The sequence below is a fragment of the Thunnus thynnus genome, chromosome 18 (assembly GCF_963924715.1).
Source record: "Thunnus thynnus chromosome 18, fThuThy2.1, whole genome shotgun sequence".
In the NCBI taxonomy this organism is placed as follows: domain Eukaryota; kingdom Metazoa; phylum Chordata; class Actinopteri; order Scombriformes; family Scombridae; genus Thunnus; species Thunnus thynnus.
In genome coordinates, this window is record NC_089534.1 from 17,316,319 (window position 1) to 17,332,471 (window position 16,153).

At 39.0% G+C, this 16,153-nt stretch overlaps 2 protein-coding genes across 2 annotated transcripts; one reads left to right on the forward strand and one right to left on the reverse strand.

The window, feature by feature from the left end:
• The first annotated feature begins 795 nt into the window (after positions 1-795).
• LOC137169094 (G-protein coupled receptor 6) lies at positions 796-4,080 on the forward strand. The gene is made up of 2 exons (XM_067572068.1): positions 796-1,447; positions 2,595-4,080. Exon 2 carries the CDS (start codon positions 2,620-2,622, stop codon positions 3,625-3,627), a length of 1,008 nt encoding a protein of 335 aa, XP_067428169.1. The 5' UTR covers positions 796-1,447; positions 2,595-2,619; the 3' UTR covers positions 3,628-4,080.
• A 9,249-nt stretch (positions 4,081-13,329) lies between these two features.
• ccdc167 (coiled-coil domain containing 167) lies at positions 13,330-16,052 on the reverse strand. The gene is made up of 4 exons (XM_067572628.1): positions 15,905-16,052; positions 15,643-15,737; positions 14,884-14,936; positions 13,330-14,362 (listed from the first exon to the last, which is right to left on the reverse strand). The coding sequence occupies exons 1-4, from the start codon at positions 15,953-15,955 to the stop codon at positions 14,244-14,246; spliced, it is 318 nt and encodes a 105-aa protein (XP_067428729.1). The 5' UTR covers positions 15,956-16,052; the 3' UTR covers positions 13,330-14,243.
• Between the last annotated feature and the right edge of the window lie 101 nt (positions 16,053-16,153).

Sequence of the window (16,153 nt, forward strand, 5' to 3'; positions counted from 1 at the left end):
GGAAAAACCTCTAATAAACATCTCAAATTACATACACATACGAAAAATAGCAATAATGAATGGAATAGCTATAACTATAGTTTAACAAGGGCATTTGGAGAGTGGATAAAATATGTTTATAGTCACAAAACAGTGCGTGGAAATATGTCAATTAAAAGACAACTGTCACGGAACTGCGCCAGTAGGGGTTGCTATAGCAACACAGTGTTAAACTGGCGCTAATTGCTGATGGCAGAATACATAAATATATTTGAAGGCTAACGTTTATTTGTTTTGGATCAATGCTGCTGACAACAAGTCATGTTTCTGTTCTTAAGAGTTTCTCTCCGAGCTGGAAAGAAAAGAAAACCATCTGAACAGGATGTAGACCATCATGAGACACCAAAATTGTCAACTGCGCTCTTGAAATTATAGCTCATAAATTAGCAGACAACGTGAGTCACGCCACCTGTTCAGTGTGAAACTCTGTCTTTAGATGTGTTCAGTTACAGAAATTTAAAAAGATAGAGATAAGAGATAAAAGATAAGCACCACTTTACAGTAAACACATGTTGGGCTTGTTAGTATTCCCGGATGCCAATACCTATTTGAAGGCTGATATTGATTTATGGATCCCAATACTTTCCACAGATTCTCCTCTGATACCACTGCTGAAATTAGTCGAAGTTAGCAGGTGTTTAAGGCAAGATGACTCACTTTTCTTCCGTGTAAAACTCTGGGATACACTGCAGTAAATGCATGAAATGCACATTTACTGCAGTGTATCCCAGTGGAAAATAACTTAGGTAATGAATGACTTCATAAGCAAATGTCACTTTATAGTTATAAAGTATAAAGTTATAAAGGGCTTATTTGTGCCCTTTATTTCATAGTATTCATGATACTTAACAGGTCTACCTGGGACTTTGTGTGTTCCTAAACTGTTGCCTGAATTCAGATTGCTCAGGCGTTTCAGCAGAGGTGTGCTAGGTTGGTGCAAGAATCTTTAATTTTCTCAGTGAAAAATTATGCAGAAGTCTTGATGCCAAAGAGAGAAAGAGCATCTCTCTCTCTCTCTCTCTCTCTCTCTCTCTCTCTCTCTCTCTCTCTCTCTCTCTCTTTCTTTCTCTCTCTCTCTCTTTCTCTGCCATGACGTAACTTGGATTTAAAGCTCTCCGTACGCGTCTGTGGTCGGTCCCCTCTCGTCCTCCTCCTCCTCCTCCTCCTCCTTCTCCTCACATTCATCTTCCTCGCCGAGCTGAACATCAGCCAATGCTTCACACCACCCCGGCCCTGGGTGTCTGTCCCATGCGTGGGAAGCATAACAAAATCAAGGGCTTCACCTGAGAGGGTTTAAGGGAGCGAGAAAAGGGGGCATCCGTTGCTTTCTTTTGCTTTTTCTGTTTTACCTTCGACGAGGGGCTCCAATTTCAACGAAAATCTCAGCTCATTCAGTTTTGTCACGGAGGTAGGTATCCTAAACTTTTATGTAAATTTACCAGAAAAATAATGAATACCTCATTTTATGTCAGCTGCTTTTGTTTAACTTTACGTTGTCTCTCTAAAGAGAATAAAGGGTATAAGAAAAACTTAAGAGGGACGCAGGAATTATACAATATCAAAGGGAGACATTTGCTACTAACTTAGGGAATAAAAGTATCAATTATGTCATTATTAGGCACCACAATCACACTGTAAGTTCTTGTAAAAGAATTAAAACATATAATATAAAAGACTGACTACAAGGTGTTCAGTTTTTCAGTATTTAGTTACCTATAGTTAAAGTTGCTGTGATTTCAGCACCATGGACAGCACATTTGCCTTTTGCTGCTGTAGCATTATCTCAGTAACTTTTGAAGGGGAAATCTATCTTAAAACAGCATTTACATTGTGTTATGGCAATGATTTTTGATGATAAAGTCAACACCTAACAGCCAACTCCTCCTCCAAGCTCAAAATTGGAGCATCAAAACTTAAATTCATCATAGAGATTTTTCTTTGTTTCTTCTTAAATAGATATATTTGAATGTTGGGCTTTCATATGTGAAATTACACTAGAAAATCTGGTACACTAGAAAAGTACTTATTCACTATGCACCAGCTCTAAGCTTTGTAGATGACTTCATCACTACTGTCTGTTTTTTCTGCTACTGAACTCAAATTCACAACTAAGAACTGAGCTGAACAGTACATATTATAGAATTACAGGGTGGATTTTCCTTGGTAGTTTTGCATGATTTTGTTTTTGTTTTGTTTTTACAAATGACTATGGTGAAACAAATGTAATTGCCTCACTTTAGAAGTCTAATTTATCATAGGTATTTGTAAATTATTTGATATATGTATATAGATGTTTGTATCTGGCAGGAGTGAATTTCAGTCTCAGAATTTCAGACTCACTGTGCAGGACAGTTTAGGCTTATTAAGCAAATGCTTGCCAACAGGGAAGAAATGCAGAAGTGTCAGTGAGCAAGACACTTAATCCCTAGGAGCTCGAGTGGTTCTGTCATGTAGCAAACCCTGACTTCCTCAAAAAGAGACTAGCCAAAAGAGAATTCTGACTTGAAACATCATATTAACAAACCAATCTACTTGTTCTTCTCTGCTGCCCACAGGACAAAGAAAAGACAACGTGGAGATATGAACGAGTCGCTGCTGGTGAATGACTCCTCTGCGAGTCCTGTGGCTGGAGAAGCTCTCCAATGGATGGAGGCTGATTCTCCAGAGCTCAACAGCAGCCTGGAGTTCTCCACTGCCCCACTAGACTTCCCTATCAACCCATGGGACATTATGCTCTGCATGTCAGGCACTGTCATCGCCTGCGAAAATGCCATAGTGGTAGCAATCATCTTCTACACGCCAACACTAAGGACTCCCATGTTTGTGCTGATTGGGAGCCTGGCCACAGCAGATCTGCTGGCCGGCATGGGATTAATCCTGAACTTTGTATTTCAATATGTGATCTCTTCTGAGACTATCAGCCTTATCACCGTAGGCTTCCTGGTAGCCTCTTTCACAGCATCCATCAGCAGCCTTTTGGCTATAACAGTGGACCGTTACTTCTCTCTCTACAACGCCCTGACATACTTCTCAGAGAAGACGCTGCAGTATGTGCACCTGATGTTACTGGGGACGTGGGGGGTGTCTCTGTTCCTGGGCTTGCTGCCGGTGCTCGGCTGGAACTGCCTGGACGAACCAGCCTCCTGCAGCATCGTCCGCCCTTTGACCCGGAGCAATGTCACACTCCTGGCCACCTCCTTCTTCATCATCTTCGTGCTCATGCTGACCCTCTACTTCAAGATTTGCAAGATTGTGTGCCACCACGCCCACCAGATTGCCCTCCAGCAACACTTCTTTGCCACGTCGCATTATATCGCCACCAAGAAGGGGGTCTCCACTTTGGCCATCATCTTGGGGACATTTGGTGCCAGCTGGCTTCCCTTCGCCATCTACTGCTTGGTGGGTGAACGGGAGTATCCATCGGTGTACACCTATGCTACACTGCTGCCAGCCACCTACAACTCCATGATCAACCCTATTATCTACGCCTACAGAAACGCAGAGATCCAGCGCTCCATCTATATGCTTCTCTGTGGCTGCTTTCAGGCCAACGGGGCCTATCGGTCCAGGTCACCAAGTGAGGTCTAAAGGTGCTAGGGCTCTTTGTGTATGAGAGAGTGTGTGTGTGTGTGAGTGTTAGTGTGTGAGAAGAGAGAGAGAGCAAAAGACAAACCATCCTGTGACCATCGACAATCTGCTTTCAGTTGACAGTGAATGCTTTACTAACACAAATGGGGTGTGATGCTAGAAATGTGTCTCTCATGCATACTGTATCTGCACTTTACTATGTCTCAACACAAGTTAGGATGAGATTTTGGAAATGCTGTGAACAAGAATCTTCTGTGAAAAAAACAAACCTGTGAATGTACTTAAATGAGAAAAGGAATGGAAAATCTTGCACTTTACTCAATGTTTTTTGAAATGCCAAAGCAGTATTGTATAGCCCTTCTTGTGTTTAAACGTTTGAACTTGTGAGTGCCGTGTGCCATTTTCTATTTTGTATTGTATTGTCTTTGATGTACATTTTCTACAAGAGGAATAAAAGGATAAAAATCCAGCTGTGGCTCCATCACGTGTCTTTACTGTGTCACTTTTCTATGAAGGGCTCCGTGTGTTACAGCCGACTTGTTTTTGTTTTTTTTACATTCATTCGTTCTAGTCTCTTCCTCCGGAGCGCAGGTGGGTCTGTTTGAAGAGGCTAATGGCACATTGAGAAAGCAAGTACCTTGCCCCGGAAAATAGCTTCAATTTACACCTAGACAGATTTGAATCCTGTTTGCTCAGTCTGTGCGTGCGCTGTGTGTGTGTATGTGTGGCAGAGAAAGAGAGAGAGTGAATGAGGCAGACTCGTAGAGAGAGAGAGATACCACAAACGTGTGAAAACATGTGCCATGTGGTCAGTGTGCCTCCTGGGAGTTTTGATTACCTCCTCTCCACGATGAGCAGGTGTAATAATAAACGCCTGTTTCATGATAAATAGAAATGAGCCCAACTATTAAAGCTGCAGGAGTCAAGGAGGCATTTTTTTCATGCAACTCAGTATCAGTGTTAGTCTTTACTGGCCTTGGTTTATGTTTGCATTGATCAGATATGATGCACTATACGTTGCAAGTGCAGGAAATGAAAAAGGTTGTTTAGAGTAGTGCCTTATCTTGCTTTATCTCACCAGCATCTGCAATCATGATTCAGGAAAGACAGACACGTGTATGTGTGTGTGACAGAGCGAAATGAGAGATGCTAATAAGTCTGTCTGCTCTCCCTGTCAGCTGCGCTGTAAAGGCTGAATGAACTTGGCAGCCAATGCAGCCACAAACACAGCCGTTTATCTGCCAGGCTGTTTAAACAGGTACTGGTTCAGGGCATCAGAGTGCCACACAGGGACAACGATACTGCCACAGACCAGTAATAAGTCATATTTAGAAATGCTGTAAAAGTAAAAAAAGATGTTTATTCTTGTACCTAGAACGACATCCAGCAAGTGCCTTTTGATTCCTTTGTGTTTCAATTAAAGAGTAAATCATCTTTTAATTTTAACATTTGAACAAACAGCTACAAAATCCTTACAAGGCTATGGTGGACATTTTTTCAACACTTATATTTATGTTCTTCCCTGTGATAACTTTCCCCACTCATTACTTCACATTACATCTGATTCATATATTGTGCAATACCCAGCTTTAACTTACTGTATGTCAAACTGTATGAACTCAGTGAATCCTATTTTAAACATGGCCTTAGTATACTGACAGTGTCATTGGCTCATTAGCATGATTACATAATTACTGAACATAAAAATTCAATGCAATGTATTATTGGATTAAGTGCTCAGGACAGATTCACATGAACAGTTGAATACAGCAGTGGCATAGCAGAAGAATTTTTAGTCATGCTAGCAGTGTGGCTCCAAGGATAGCCTTCAGCTGGTCCACTACTTTGGTCTAAAATATCTCAACAACACTTGCATGGATCGGCATGAAATTTAGTGCAGACATTCATGATCCCCAAAGGATGAATCTGTCTGACGTTGGTGACCAAATATCTGCAAAACAAATGACAGCCCCACCATCCTCAGCTGTACTTTGCCTTTAGCACTAATAAGCAAGTATACTAAACTTAACTAAATATTCTATCAAGACAGTGACCACGGTTAATATCAGCATGTTAATATTGCACTTTAGACCTTTTAGAGTAGTTTTTGATTGAGGACTGTGCAACACAAGAGCACCTCAAGACTAGAAAATGATGCAGGGCTCTCAACCAATGTCATTTTCTGTTAGACTTGGACTTTTTATAACTCGTGTTTTGTCTCTGTTGGACAGTTCAATCCCATTCATGTCTAAACAGCAGCTCCCGTACAACAGCAAAACAAGAGTCACTGCACTTGCTCCTAGACTATCAGTTCTAATAGTCTCCAGTTTGAATGTCTCAGTCAGCTGAAGGCTGATCACAAAGTGGGGGAAAGGTGAAGGATGCTGCTGGAGGCTACTAATGGACTGCTGAGGCCTGTGCACTATGAGAGCAGGAGATGTTTGTTCATCTTGTCTTTTTGCTCCGCCTCAACAGATGTTGCTTTTGGTCACCCACCAAATCAGTTGACCACCTGTTTGTACACAGTAAAGTTTACTCATGGCAATAGACTACTGTATAAAATGTATAAAGGTTAAATTTCTAAAATGTTGTAGTATATATTGGCAAAGCTAATTAGATGAATTGTCATCTTTAGATATTGCAATTTCAGCTTTTGTGATTTTATAACTGCCTTTCACAATCCGATTGAGTAAAATCTCCTTTCTTTTCTTCCTTTTCACCTGACAGCGACCCTTATGTCACTGTACAATATTTTTTTTCTGGATAAACCAGTTAATAGCTTCTCTTTTTTCTTGCAACACCCTGCCTCACCATCATTGGAGTTTGGAAGCACAATATTAAATTGGTGGAGTACACTTTTCTGTTCACAAACTTCCCATTGTGCACCTTTGGCATGAACTTTTACACAACATCTGTGCCCATCAACCTTGGGTACACAATCCACAACTGTCTGCGTGACCAGCTTGAACACTTGCGATGTTACACCTTGCTTGTTGAGTCATTGCCATGACCTGTGGCAACAATTACTGGAGCCAAAGTTGATCCCACACACTGCTCAACATGCGCTTCTCTTCTTCTGGTTACCTTGTAAAATCACACCTGGAGCTCCTCAGCACAGAGCTGACTGCTGTGTAGCTGTGGAGGTCATAAAGACACGACCTTTGACTGTTTTATCTTGCCTCCACACTTGTATTTATTTACTTGTATCCGTTGGCATCAGAGCCTGAAATCAAGAGTGTGAGTGCGTCTGATATCTGACTTACAGCTCACATGAATAAGAAGTCACAAAATACATTTCATAAGTCTAAGTTATCTCTTCTCAGAAGCAAAGTGGGCTCTTTATTCTTGCCGAGGTTAATATTAACAACACTGAAATTCCCCTTTAGCCCTTCACTTTGATATTACATCCATTAGACTAAATAGAAGTTGGTAGCAGTGTTTGAATTATGTAATGCTTGATCATGGCAGACCTGAGCAGCTCTGCAGGCAATTACCGAAGTACACAGTTGAATGATTCCCTCATTAATAACATTAATTACAGTGGCGTAGCAAATGCTCTCCATAGGAACATTACTATTACTGAGTTATCCATTAGCTCGATGGAAAAGGCTTTGCTGTTATCGATTGTGTAATCACACAAATTGCCATTTTTTTTGCCTCCCTCCTGGGTTGTCATTTCATATTTATATGAAAGCGGTGTTGCAGGAATGTTTGAGATGCAGATGGCAGAAGAAACAAAAAATCAATACTGGCATTAATTTCTGTTGTAACTCCCCATGGGAATTGCAGTGGTATCTGGGGAAGACCTGGAACCTCCTACATGGTGATTATTAGACGCTGGGGTTTACTGTGATGCACATACACACACACACACACACACACACACACATGCATAGACGCAAACATTCACTTTATCTCCTGGAAAAGCGGGGACATGCCCACTTCAGCTACATAAAATCTGCTTTGCAATAAAAGTTATCGTCATTTGCTTTTGCTCCTTTGCCTGTGGCCTGTTCAAACAATTAGTGTGTGTGTGTTGGCACAGGATTGCACTGTATGAGTGTACTTGTTAGTAGCCTGGCTCCTACCAGGTTTCGTCATGTGTAACTTGCCAGATTGTGGGTGGGTGCGCATGTGCCTCCTGTATGTGCACTGTATATGCTGCACGCATGCTGTGTGAAGTTCTGTGTGTGTCTATGAGTGAGTGTGTTTAGGAGAGAGAGACCAGTCCTAAACCTGGCCCAGGGGACATTAAATCCTTTCTCCTTCTGGCTTCTCAGAAAAACACTGTGTGACATGGTGGGTGTGGGTGAGGGACATTTTTCAAGGTACAATGAGCTTAATAAGCGTTGTGGACAGCAACACGCCATTTGGGGTTTTAGCTTTGTGCTTGTGCCTCCTCATTATGTTTACTTTAGAAGTTAAATAACACAATAAAAAGGGCAGAATGTCCTGGAGGCTACTTATAGAAGATTTATCGAAGGTAAAATGCTGTTGCTGTTATTGAATTATTCAAACAGACTGAGGTTATATCTAATTATTTTGCCATTTTACACTGTAGAATATTACTGTAAATAGTTGTCTGAAAATCATGAACATCACCATAAATATTGCCAGGTGTATCAGTGTATCGGCTGTAAATTAATGTGCAGTACACGGCTGCAAGAGCACTTCACTATTAAATCAAATTAAAATGATCAAAGTCCAGGTAAAGCACGTCCACATATGGAGAAACACTGCTGTGTTCATTATTCCCGGTGATTTCTAGAGAAAACGTAACCCTCTGAAATGTTACATGTTAGTTGTACATAGTTTCATCATCCACGTCCAAATGAATGCAAAACATTAATTGAATGCAAAAATAAACCAACCAAAGTCTAAAAATATTATCAATATTTGAGCTACCAGTGAGCTGCTAATGCTTTTTCATTTGACCCTGATAATGAACTACAAGTCCAAGGTTCCTCAAGGTTATAGAAGTATGTTTGCCTTCTCTTTATAGCAGCTAGGTATGTGCCACAGGTCTTTTTCACAGCAGACATTTTCACTTCGCTGTAGGAAAATCACAGGTGTTACAAATTGCAATAACGATGGCTCAGTTTTATTCAGGTGTCCCAATAAGTTGTGACAGTGTGACAGTGAGCCAACATGCACAATACCAGGACCCTGAAACTAGTAGTCAGTGCCATGAGGATAAAGAGCTTATATTTATTCAATAGGCAAGGGTCACTAGTGGGTTACAGTCTATCTGTATCTGTGGATTAACTCCTGGTCCCTCTGAAGGGTCCTGACAGACTATAAGTGGCTATTTTACTGCTGTCTGTCACACTCTAAATGCTAAAAAAGGAGGGAGAGGTCAACAATCATTGTAGTAGCTGAATAAGAAGGTTTTTGGATTCCTTGTTATTAGAGGGACTATATGTGAATGTCTGTGTTTGTGTGGTGAGATATTTAAGAGAAAATGACAGCAAGAAGCAGCCAACCAAAGCTCAAGCAAATGTTGGTTTAATTTAGACCTTTAGCCTCCATTTCCGCTACCAGGTCAGTTTGACAAAAGCATTATCTCAATTATTTAGACATGCCAGGGACTCAGCTATGCTTAAAATTGGAAGTTCATTACAACAGTTAAGGCAAGGAAAGAAAGTATCATGCTGGATGAAATACTCCCCTGAGCAGGTCAATTTGACCTGCAAGATAATAGGTTAAGAGGGTTAAGAAGGCAGATAAAAATGCTGAATCTGAACATGTCAGGAACTGCAACCACTTTACCTATTGTCTGCTGCATGCATCACTACTCCATTACTCTCACCTTACTTCATTCAGTCTCATCAGCTCTCCTTGTCTGATACACCTCTCTTCTCCCTCCACTCAAAGAACCTCCCTACCCCAATCAGAGAGTAGTCTAACTGTTGAAAAATGTTAAATACAGAACACTTGTGCTCTGCCTGTATTTTCACCAATAAAAAAATCATTACAAAGAGAGTAGTCTAACCATCATAGCCTGAAAGCTCAACTCTCTAAGAGCTCTGCAACAAATGAACTCTTCCCCACGCTATGAATTACACCTGTCACCCTCCTATCCTCCCCCTCTACTTGACTCTGCTCTCTTCATCTTTCCAAGAGAAACTCCTATTTACTTATTAGGAGATTCGTCACCACTGCAGCAATGATGACTAATGTAGAAATTAGGTGTGGAGGGGATAAATTCAGTCATGACCAGCCTAAGGACTCACAAATAGGACTTGCATTATTATCTGGACATGATGACTTAAAGGTGCAGTGTGTGGAATTTAATGACAGAATGGGCTTGGCAAAAATGCAATATAATATTCATAAGTATGCTTTAATTAGTATATAATCACCTGAAAATAAGAATCATTGTGTTTTCGTTACTTTGAATGAGCCCTTTATATCTACATAGAGAGAGGATCCTCTTCCACAGAGGCCGACATGTTGCACATGGACAGTAGCCCAGAATGGACATACCAAACACTGGCTCTAAAGGCCAGTTTCGCGGCCACCGTAGATTCTCCTACATGCTTGGAAGGGGAAGGGGAGGGGTATTCAGTCGGTTGCAATCTGCAACCTCACCATTAGATGACACTAAATCCTACACACTGATCCTTTAACTCCTCACTATTAGCTGCTTTTAATGCTGGAAATTTAAAAGAAATAAGTTTAATATACTTTCACACTCATTGCACATCAGTCAGGATGAGACAGCTGCATAAAATGCAATTATGTAAATGTAGCAAGAGCATGATAACAGTGAATGCTTTAAGTAAAAAAATATATAGATGTACAGAGTTAAAATGATGTTGTGGTTTTAAATGATTATGAAGTTCACTGCATGCCGTATGTGGGAGTGTGTGTGTTGATTAGTTATCAAAGATAGAAATATACTGTTTAAAAGCGTCAAGTACAGACACTGAACAAGAAAAATCAAACTAAATCTCTGCAGGTAGGCTACTTGAAGGGAGAAAACATTGCTTTCCATCAAAAAATGACAACACAAGACACATTGGTGATATTCACTTGCACGTGTAAAATAAGGTCACATAACTACAAGTACACAACATCTCTGACGTCCACATAATAATAGTGTAAGTAGATTTACTCAAATACTGTACTTAAGTACAATTTGAGGTACTTGAGTATTTCTTTATGTTTTGCTGATAATAATTGTACTTTTACTTAAGTGCTGTTTCAAATGCAGGACTTTTACTTAGAATGTACTTTACATTGAGGTATTGTTACTTTTTTCTTAAATAAAGGATCTGAATACTTCTTCTACCACTAATAGATAATATAATAAATGTACATAATGCATTTGCATTGCATATACATTTAACCGACATGTACGCACACCATACAAGACAGAAAAAGCTGTACCAATTAAAATTGAAAAATAACTAAACTGATATAAAACCTTCATGATGTCGTGACTCAAGTGATTTGGCCAAAAAAGAAGGACCTGAAGACCAAACAACTGTTGCAGTACTTACATAATGACGTCTGACCTGTGTGTAGACACTGAACCTCCACCTCCACATCCTGCTGTGTTAGATACAAAAGAATTCAAAGTGACATCTGGCATTTTGGTGTTCAGACAGCTCTATTCTGAAATAGTTTTTTTGTGTGTTTTCAATAAGTCATGTACTTTCATGACTTGGGGCCACTTAACACACTGTGTCATGAAATGTGAAACTGCACAGAAGGTCAGTACCTGTGCAGAAGTATGTTTTCAAACAGAGGGACTTTTATATATTTCAAGGTGTAATTCACAGGAAGTCCAGAGGTTTTTTTTTTTCTTTTACTTTTCCTCACTCATTTATCAATTGTTTTATTGTAAATGAGAAATGTCAACTCACTCATATTATACTTATGAGTAAATAAGTTTTCAAAAATCAAGTCCAGGTTTTTTTTTTAAGCACTTACCAGAAATGTTACTTATCAAAATATTGAGGATAATTAGAAAATGTGTTACTTTTCACCTCTGAAGGGTTCATTTTCAAATGATTTTAAATGAGCAATAATATCATCTACCATGTAAAAAGGACGATTTAAACATATCCAGTGGCCATAATCATCTTTTAAATCCCACAGAAGTGTTGCATAATGGGCCTGTTTACACATGTTTTATCTGGGGATGAGAGAATGAGCGTGTGTAGGCGTGCCGTGGACTGTGTTTGTGATAATAGTGTGTGTAGGAGGGAGGGCACACAAACAATTATTCACGGGGCAGTCTTTATCTTGATTCCCACCACATGAAAAATATCTCCCCTGTGCATCCAAAGCAAAGAATCTGAATTGATTGTAATTAACAGATAAGTGTGGTGATATTCTGTATTTTTTTCATTGTCAGCAAATCCTTTGAAAAGACCATAGATCTCTATTGTTGTCCAAAAACTATTTAAAACACACAAGTGAGCTACATTTGTGCACTGGCTGACACGTTCCTTCATTACGATGAACATGGGCACTGTAGTTTATTTTGAGTTAATCACACATACATTGTCCTGCTGCCTTAAATACACAGTAGTGCAATGAATCCACGTCTGAAAGTAGTCCCAAACAAATGCACGTTTTAGTCCTGTGTAAACTGATTTTAAAAATGATATATTTGTAAAAGGTTAAATCTATAATTTACATCGTCAATAGGAAATTAATTGAGGGTTGGACAAACACATTGTTGGTCTTTTCCTGGGATTCAATGACAATAAGAAATAGAAAATCATCAGCCCTGAATTGGAATTATAACAAAGAAAAGAGCTCAGACTTGGTAAGGCTACAGCTATAAAACATCAGAGACATTTAAATGCAGGACAGTAATAAAATCATCTGAACCATCAGCTCAGCTGCACCAAACCTGACCTGTATGAAAGGTATTACAATAGGTGTAAAATGCTCAACAACAGAATATAATAAGAGCAGTGACACAGAGAATCACTGCAACCTTTGATAACACAACTTATGGGGATAATCATTTGGTCTTTAGGTGAAATTGGGTTAAGAAAATGTCTTTACAGCTAAAATAATGGCAGATAATGGTCATTGATTTACTAAGTTCACAACATTTTAATGCCTTTCATTACATGAAAGAGTTTGACCAGGGGAATGTGGGTGAGGCATAATTTCAGCTATTAAATCTATTCAGTCCTGAATGAGAACATAGCTAATAATGAGGGCCAAAATGATTATGAGTCTTGGGTTTTTAAGTGACGAGAATCAATATCAGGAATTAATAGGAATGAAATTCCTAATCTTCCCCACTACTGAAATTATATTATAGTCTTATATAATATAAACTTACTCTGTTCCATCAACATATTAAATCTCCTGATGTGTTTCACATCATGTGTGATGTGAAAATGACACATACAACTGGACAAATTTGGGCTATTATTAAAGCTGAGTCATCTGCTTGCAAATTAGATTTTATAAATGAAAATATTGTGATTTTAAAATATGAACACACTGCAGATACTGAACCTATGAATTTCAGGTAGTAAACAAATATGTTTCCAAAATGGATTTGAAGCATTTATTATATATATGAAAACAAAAAGACCAAATATTTATAATATTTGCTGCAAATTTTATAATCCTATTAGAAGAAAGATATTTGTAAACATGTTTGGCATTTTTTACCTCCTGTTAGAAGATAGGTCAACATTCATATAAAAGCAGAAAAACTGTGTATCTGCTATAATGCCAAAACTCATATTTAATAAGAGAAAGAAATGTGTCACATATTTTCATCCATTTAACCGCACGACATGTGTACCATGCATTAGTGAATATATTTATTCATATGTCAATGAAAAATAGAAAAGCGGATTTGATTGGCACCATTTGATAAAGTGTCTGATCAATGTATTGTATAAAACAGAGCAATAATACATTTAAGTTATGACATAAGGCAAACTTCACAGTTAATTGGTTATTTCTGTGAAAAAACATTTTTTTGTATATACATTCTTCCTCATGTCAGATGTCATTTTATACAGTAAAGTCTTCATACAGCGCTGAAAATAAAAGATGTGAAGCTAGGGAAATGACAAAACGACTCACTTTAATATAACCTCATACATGTATGTGTTACAAAATGTACTAAGTCGCTGGTTATACAATCCCGTTTCACCTGCAGCAGTGTATAGATGTCCATTATGTAGGTTGGGATTATCATGAGGTGACCAACAGGCAAGGCACACACTGAATATTCAATGTTGTCACCTGATAGTTTAGTATTAACACAAACTATCAAAACACAGTGTTGCTGAGGCTGAGACAAGGCAGCATCTCTCTTTATGATGTTTGCTCATATAAGCCTGTGTGATGACAGAATGATGCTGACAGGTGGCACTTTGACTTGCAAAAAGTAACTTTGTTGGGTGGGAACACTGCTGGATAAATCCAACATAATTACCAAAAAAAGATCATGAAAATGACAAAGATGCCATCTAGAGGCAGAACTGAGGTACTTCCTCAACACGCACATCAGTTGTTTCATGTGCTGCTGCATGTGCAAAGTCCTGGCCTGACCGTCAATCTAATGACACGCCTGTCCTGAGCTCCTTGAGGAGCAGTAGGTCCCTTTGAGAGAGTGGCTGGTATCATGAGTCTTCTTCACTGTAGATGAAGATGTAGTAGAAGAGAGCGCTGACAGCCAGCAGAGCCACTGACAGCAGCATGTTCTTCCTGTTCTCTCCTCTTAACATCTGCAGCTCCTTGTCTAGAGGAAGAGAATAAGATTTATTATTCATCTGGCAAGTTTATAAGATGTGACAAGGTCATATTTATTATGATTTATTGAGTCTTGTGTTTCCATTGTTATCTACTGTAGATTTAATAAGTTATGTAAAAAAAAAAAAAAAAGATTGTAATGTGTAAAAGGGAAAATGTATGATTTCATTAGGGGGCCAAATATTTTTATTGGGGGGCTAGATTTGGCCCACGGGCCGCTATTTGCCTAGCACTATTCTGTGATCTTCCGTTTTTTTATGTATATGTTATGTATATATGGTAAATGGAGTTAACTTTTCAACCTTGATAGGACAAAGTGCTATACTCATTCACCCATTTACACACTAATCATGGACAAGGCACTGGTCTGGCTATCAGGAGCAATTTTAACAACTTTGACAAGTGGACAGGAGGGGCCACAAGCCACAGCAGAAGACCATCATACTGTCTGTAGAATATACTGCAGTCACTTGTACAGCATGAACAAGCATTTTGTGGATACAGACTTACCTAACTTTTCAACCCTCTCATTCATAATTGCCATTTCATCATCCAGTTCTTGTCTGTGGAGCAGAAAGCACATATGAGTTTTTTTTCACTCTCCGGACAAGCAGCAAAATGAGAAAGTACTTTGTTAGGTTTTTTTAACCAGTGGTGGAAAAACTATTCAGATCCTTTACTTTAGAAAAGTACCAATACAGCAACGTAAAAATACTTCATAACAAGTCCTGCATGAAAAAACATACATAAGTAAAAGTACATAAGTGTTAGCAGTTAAATGTACTTACAGTATTGCATTAAAAGTAGTGGTTTGGTCCCTCTGAATATTACTATATATATGACATCATTAGATTATTAATACTGAAGCATCAGTGTTAGAGCAGCATGTTACTGTATAAAGTACAGTAACAGTACTTTATACAGTTTGCTAGTTTAGTCCAGTGGTTCCCAACCTAGGGGTCAGGCCCCCCCAAAGGGTCACAAAGATAAATCTGAGGGGTCGTGAGATGATTAATGGGAGAGCAAAGATACACAAATCTGTTTTCAGTTTTTGGACTTTTTCTCAAGTCTTTGAAATATTTTATATTTATTTGAAATATTGGATCATTTGAACTGTAGAGGAGTGGAAGTATAAAGTAGCATCAAATGGAAATATTCAAGTAAAATACAAGTACCTCATCTTGAACTTAAGTACAGTACTTGAGTAAACGTGCTTAGTTACTTTCCACCACTGGTTTTAAATGTCACAATCTCCATCATCATCCTCACCTCTCCTTTTCAGAGAGCTTCTCTTTCCTGCTCCTGAACTCTGCTCTCTCCAGGTTGCCCTGGCAACGTGCCCGCCGCTCCTCCAAACGGTCAATCTGAACATAATAACAGGTGAAATACAGCTTATAAGAAAATACAGACAGGACGGTGAATGAATGACTGAAATGTGTACAGGCAACGCTGGACATTGGTGTAACTTTGCAGCAGTTAGCAAAAGAGCTACCATGTAGCATAAAGCAAGGAAATGCCTTCAACGTCTCACCTCAGTGGCGACACTGATTTTCTCTCGTCGTTTGTCTTTCAATTTGGCCATTTTATGACAAGAATGAGTCTGTTACTGTTATCCTGAGAGAAGCTGTGACTATGCGGAAGTATTTCTTCTTCCTCGTTTAATTTCTTCCCCTTGACACATCTCTCTTTGGGAGCTCTGCTGCCCTCTAACATTAGTTTACTTACTTCTTGTCTCACAACTGAATGAACAACACGCCGCCTGTGAGTGCAGCTACTCAAA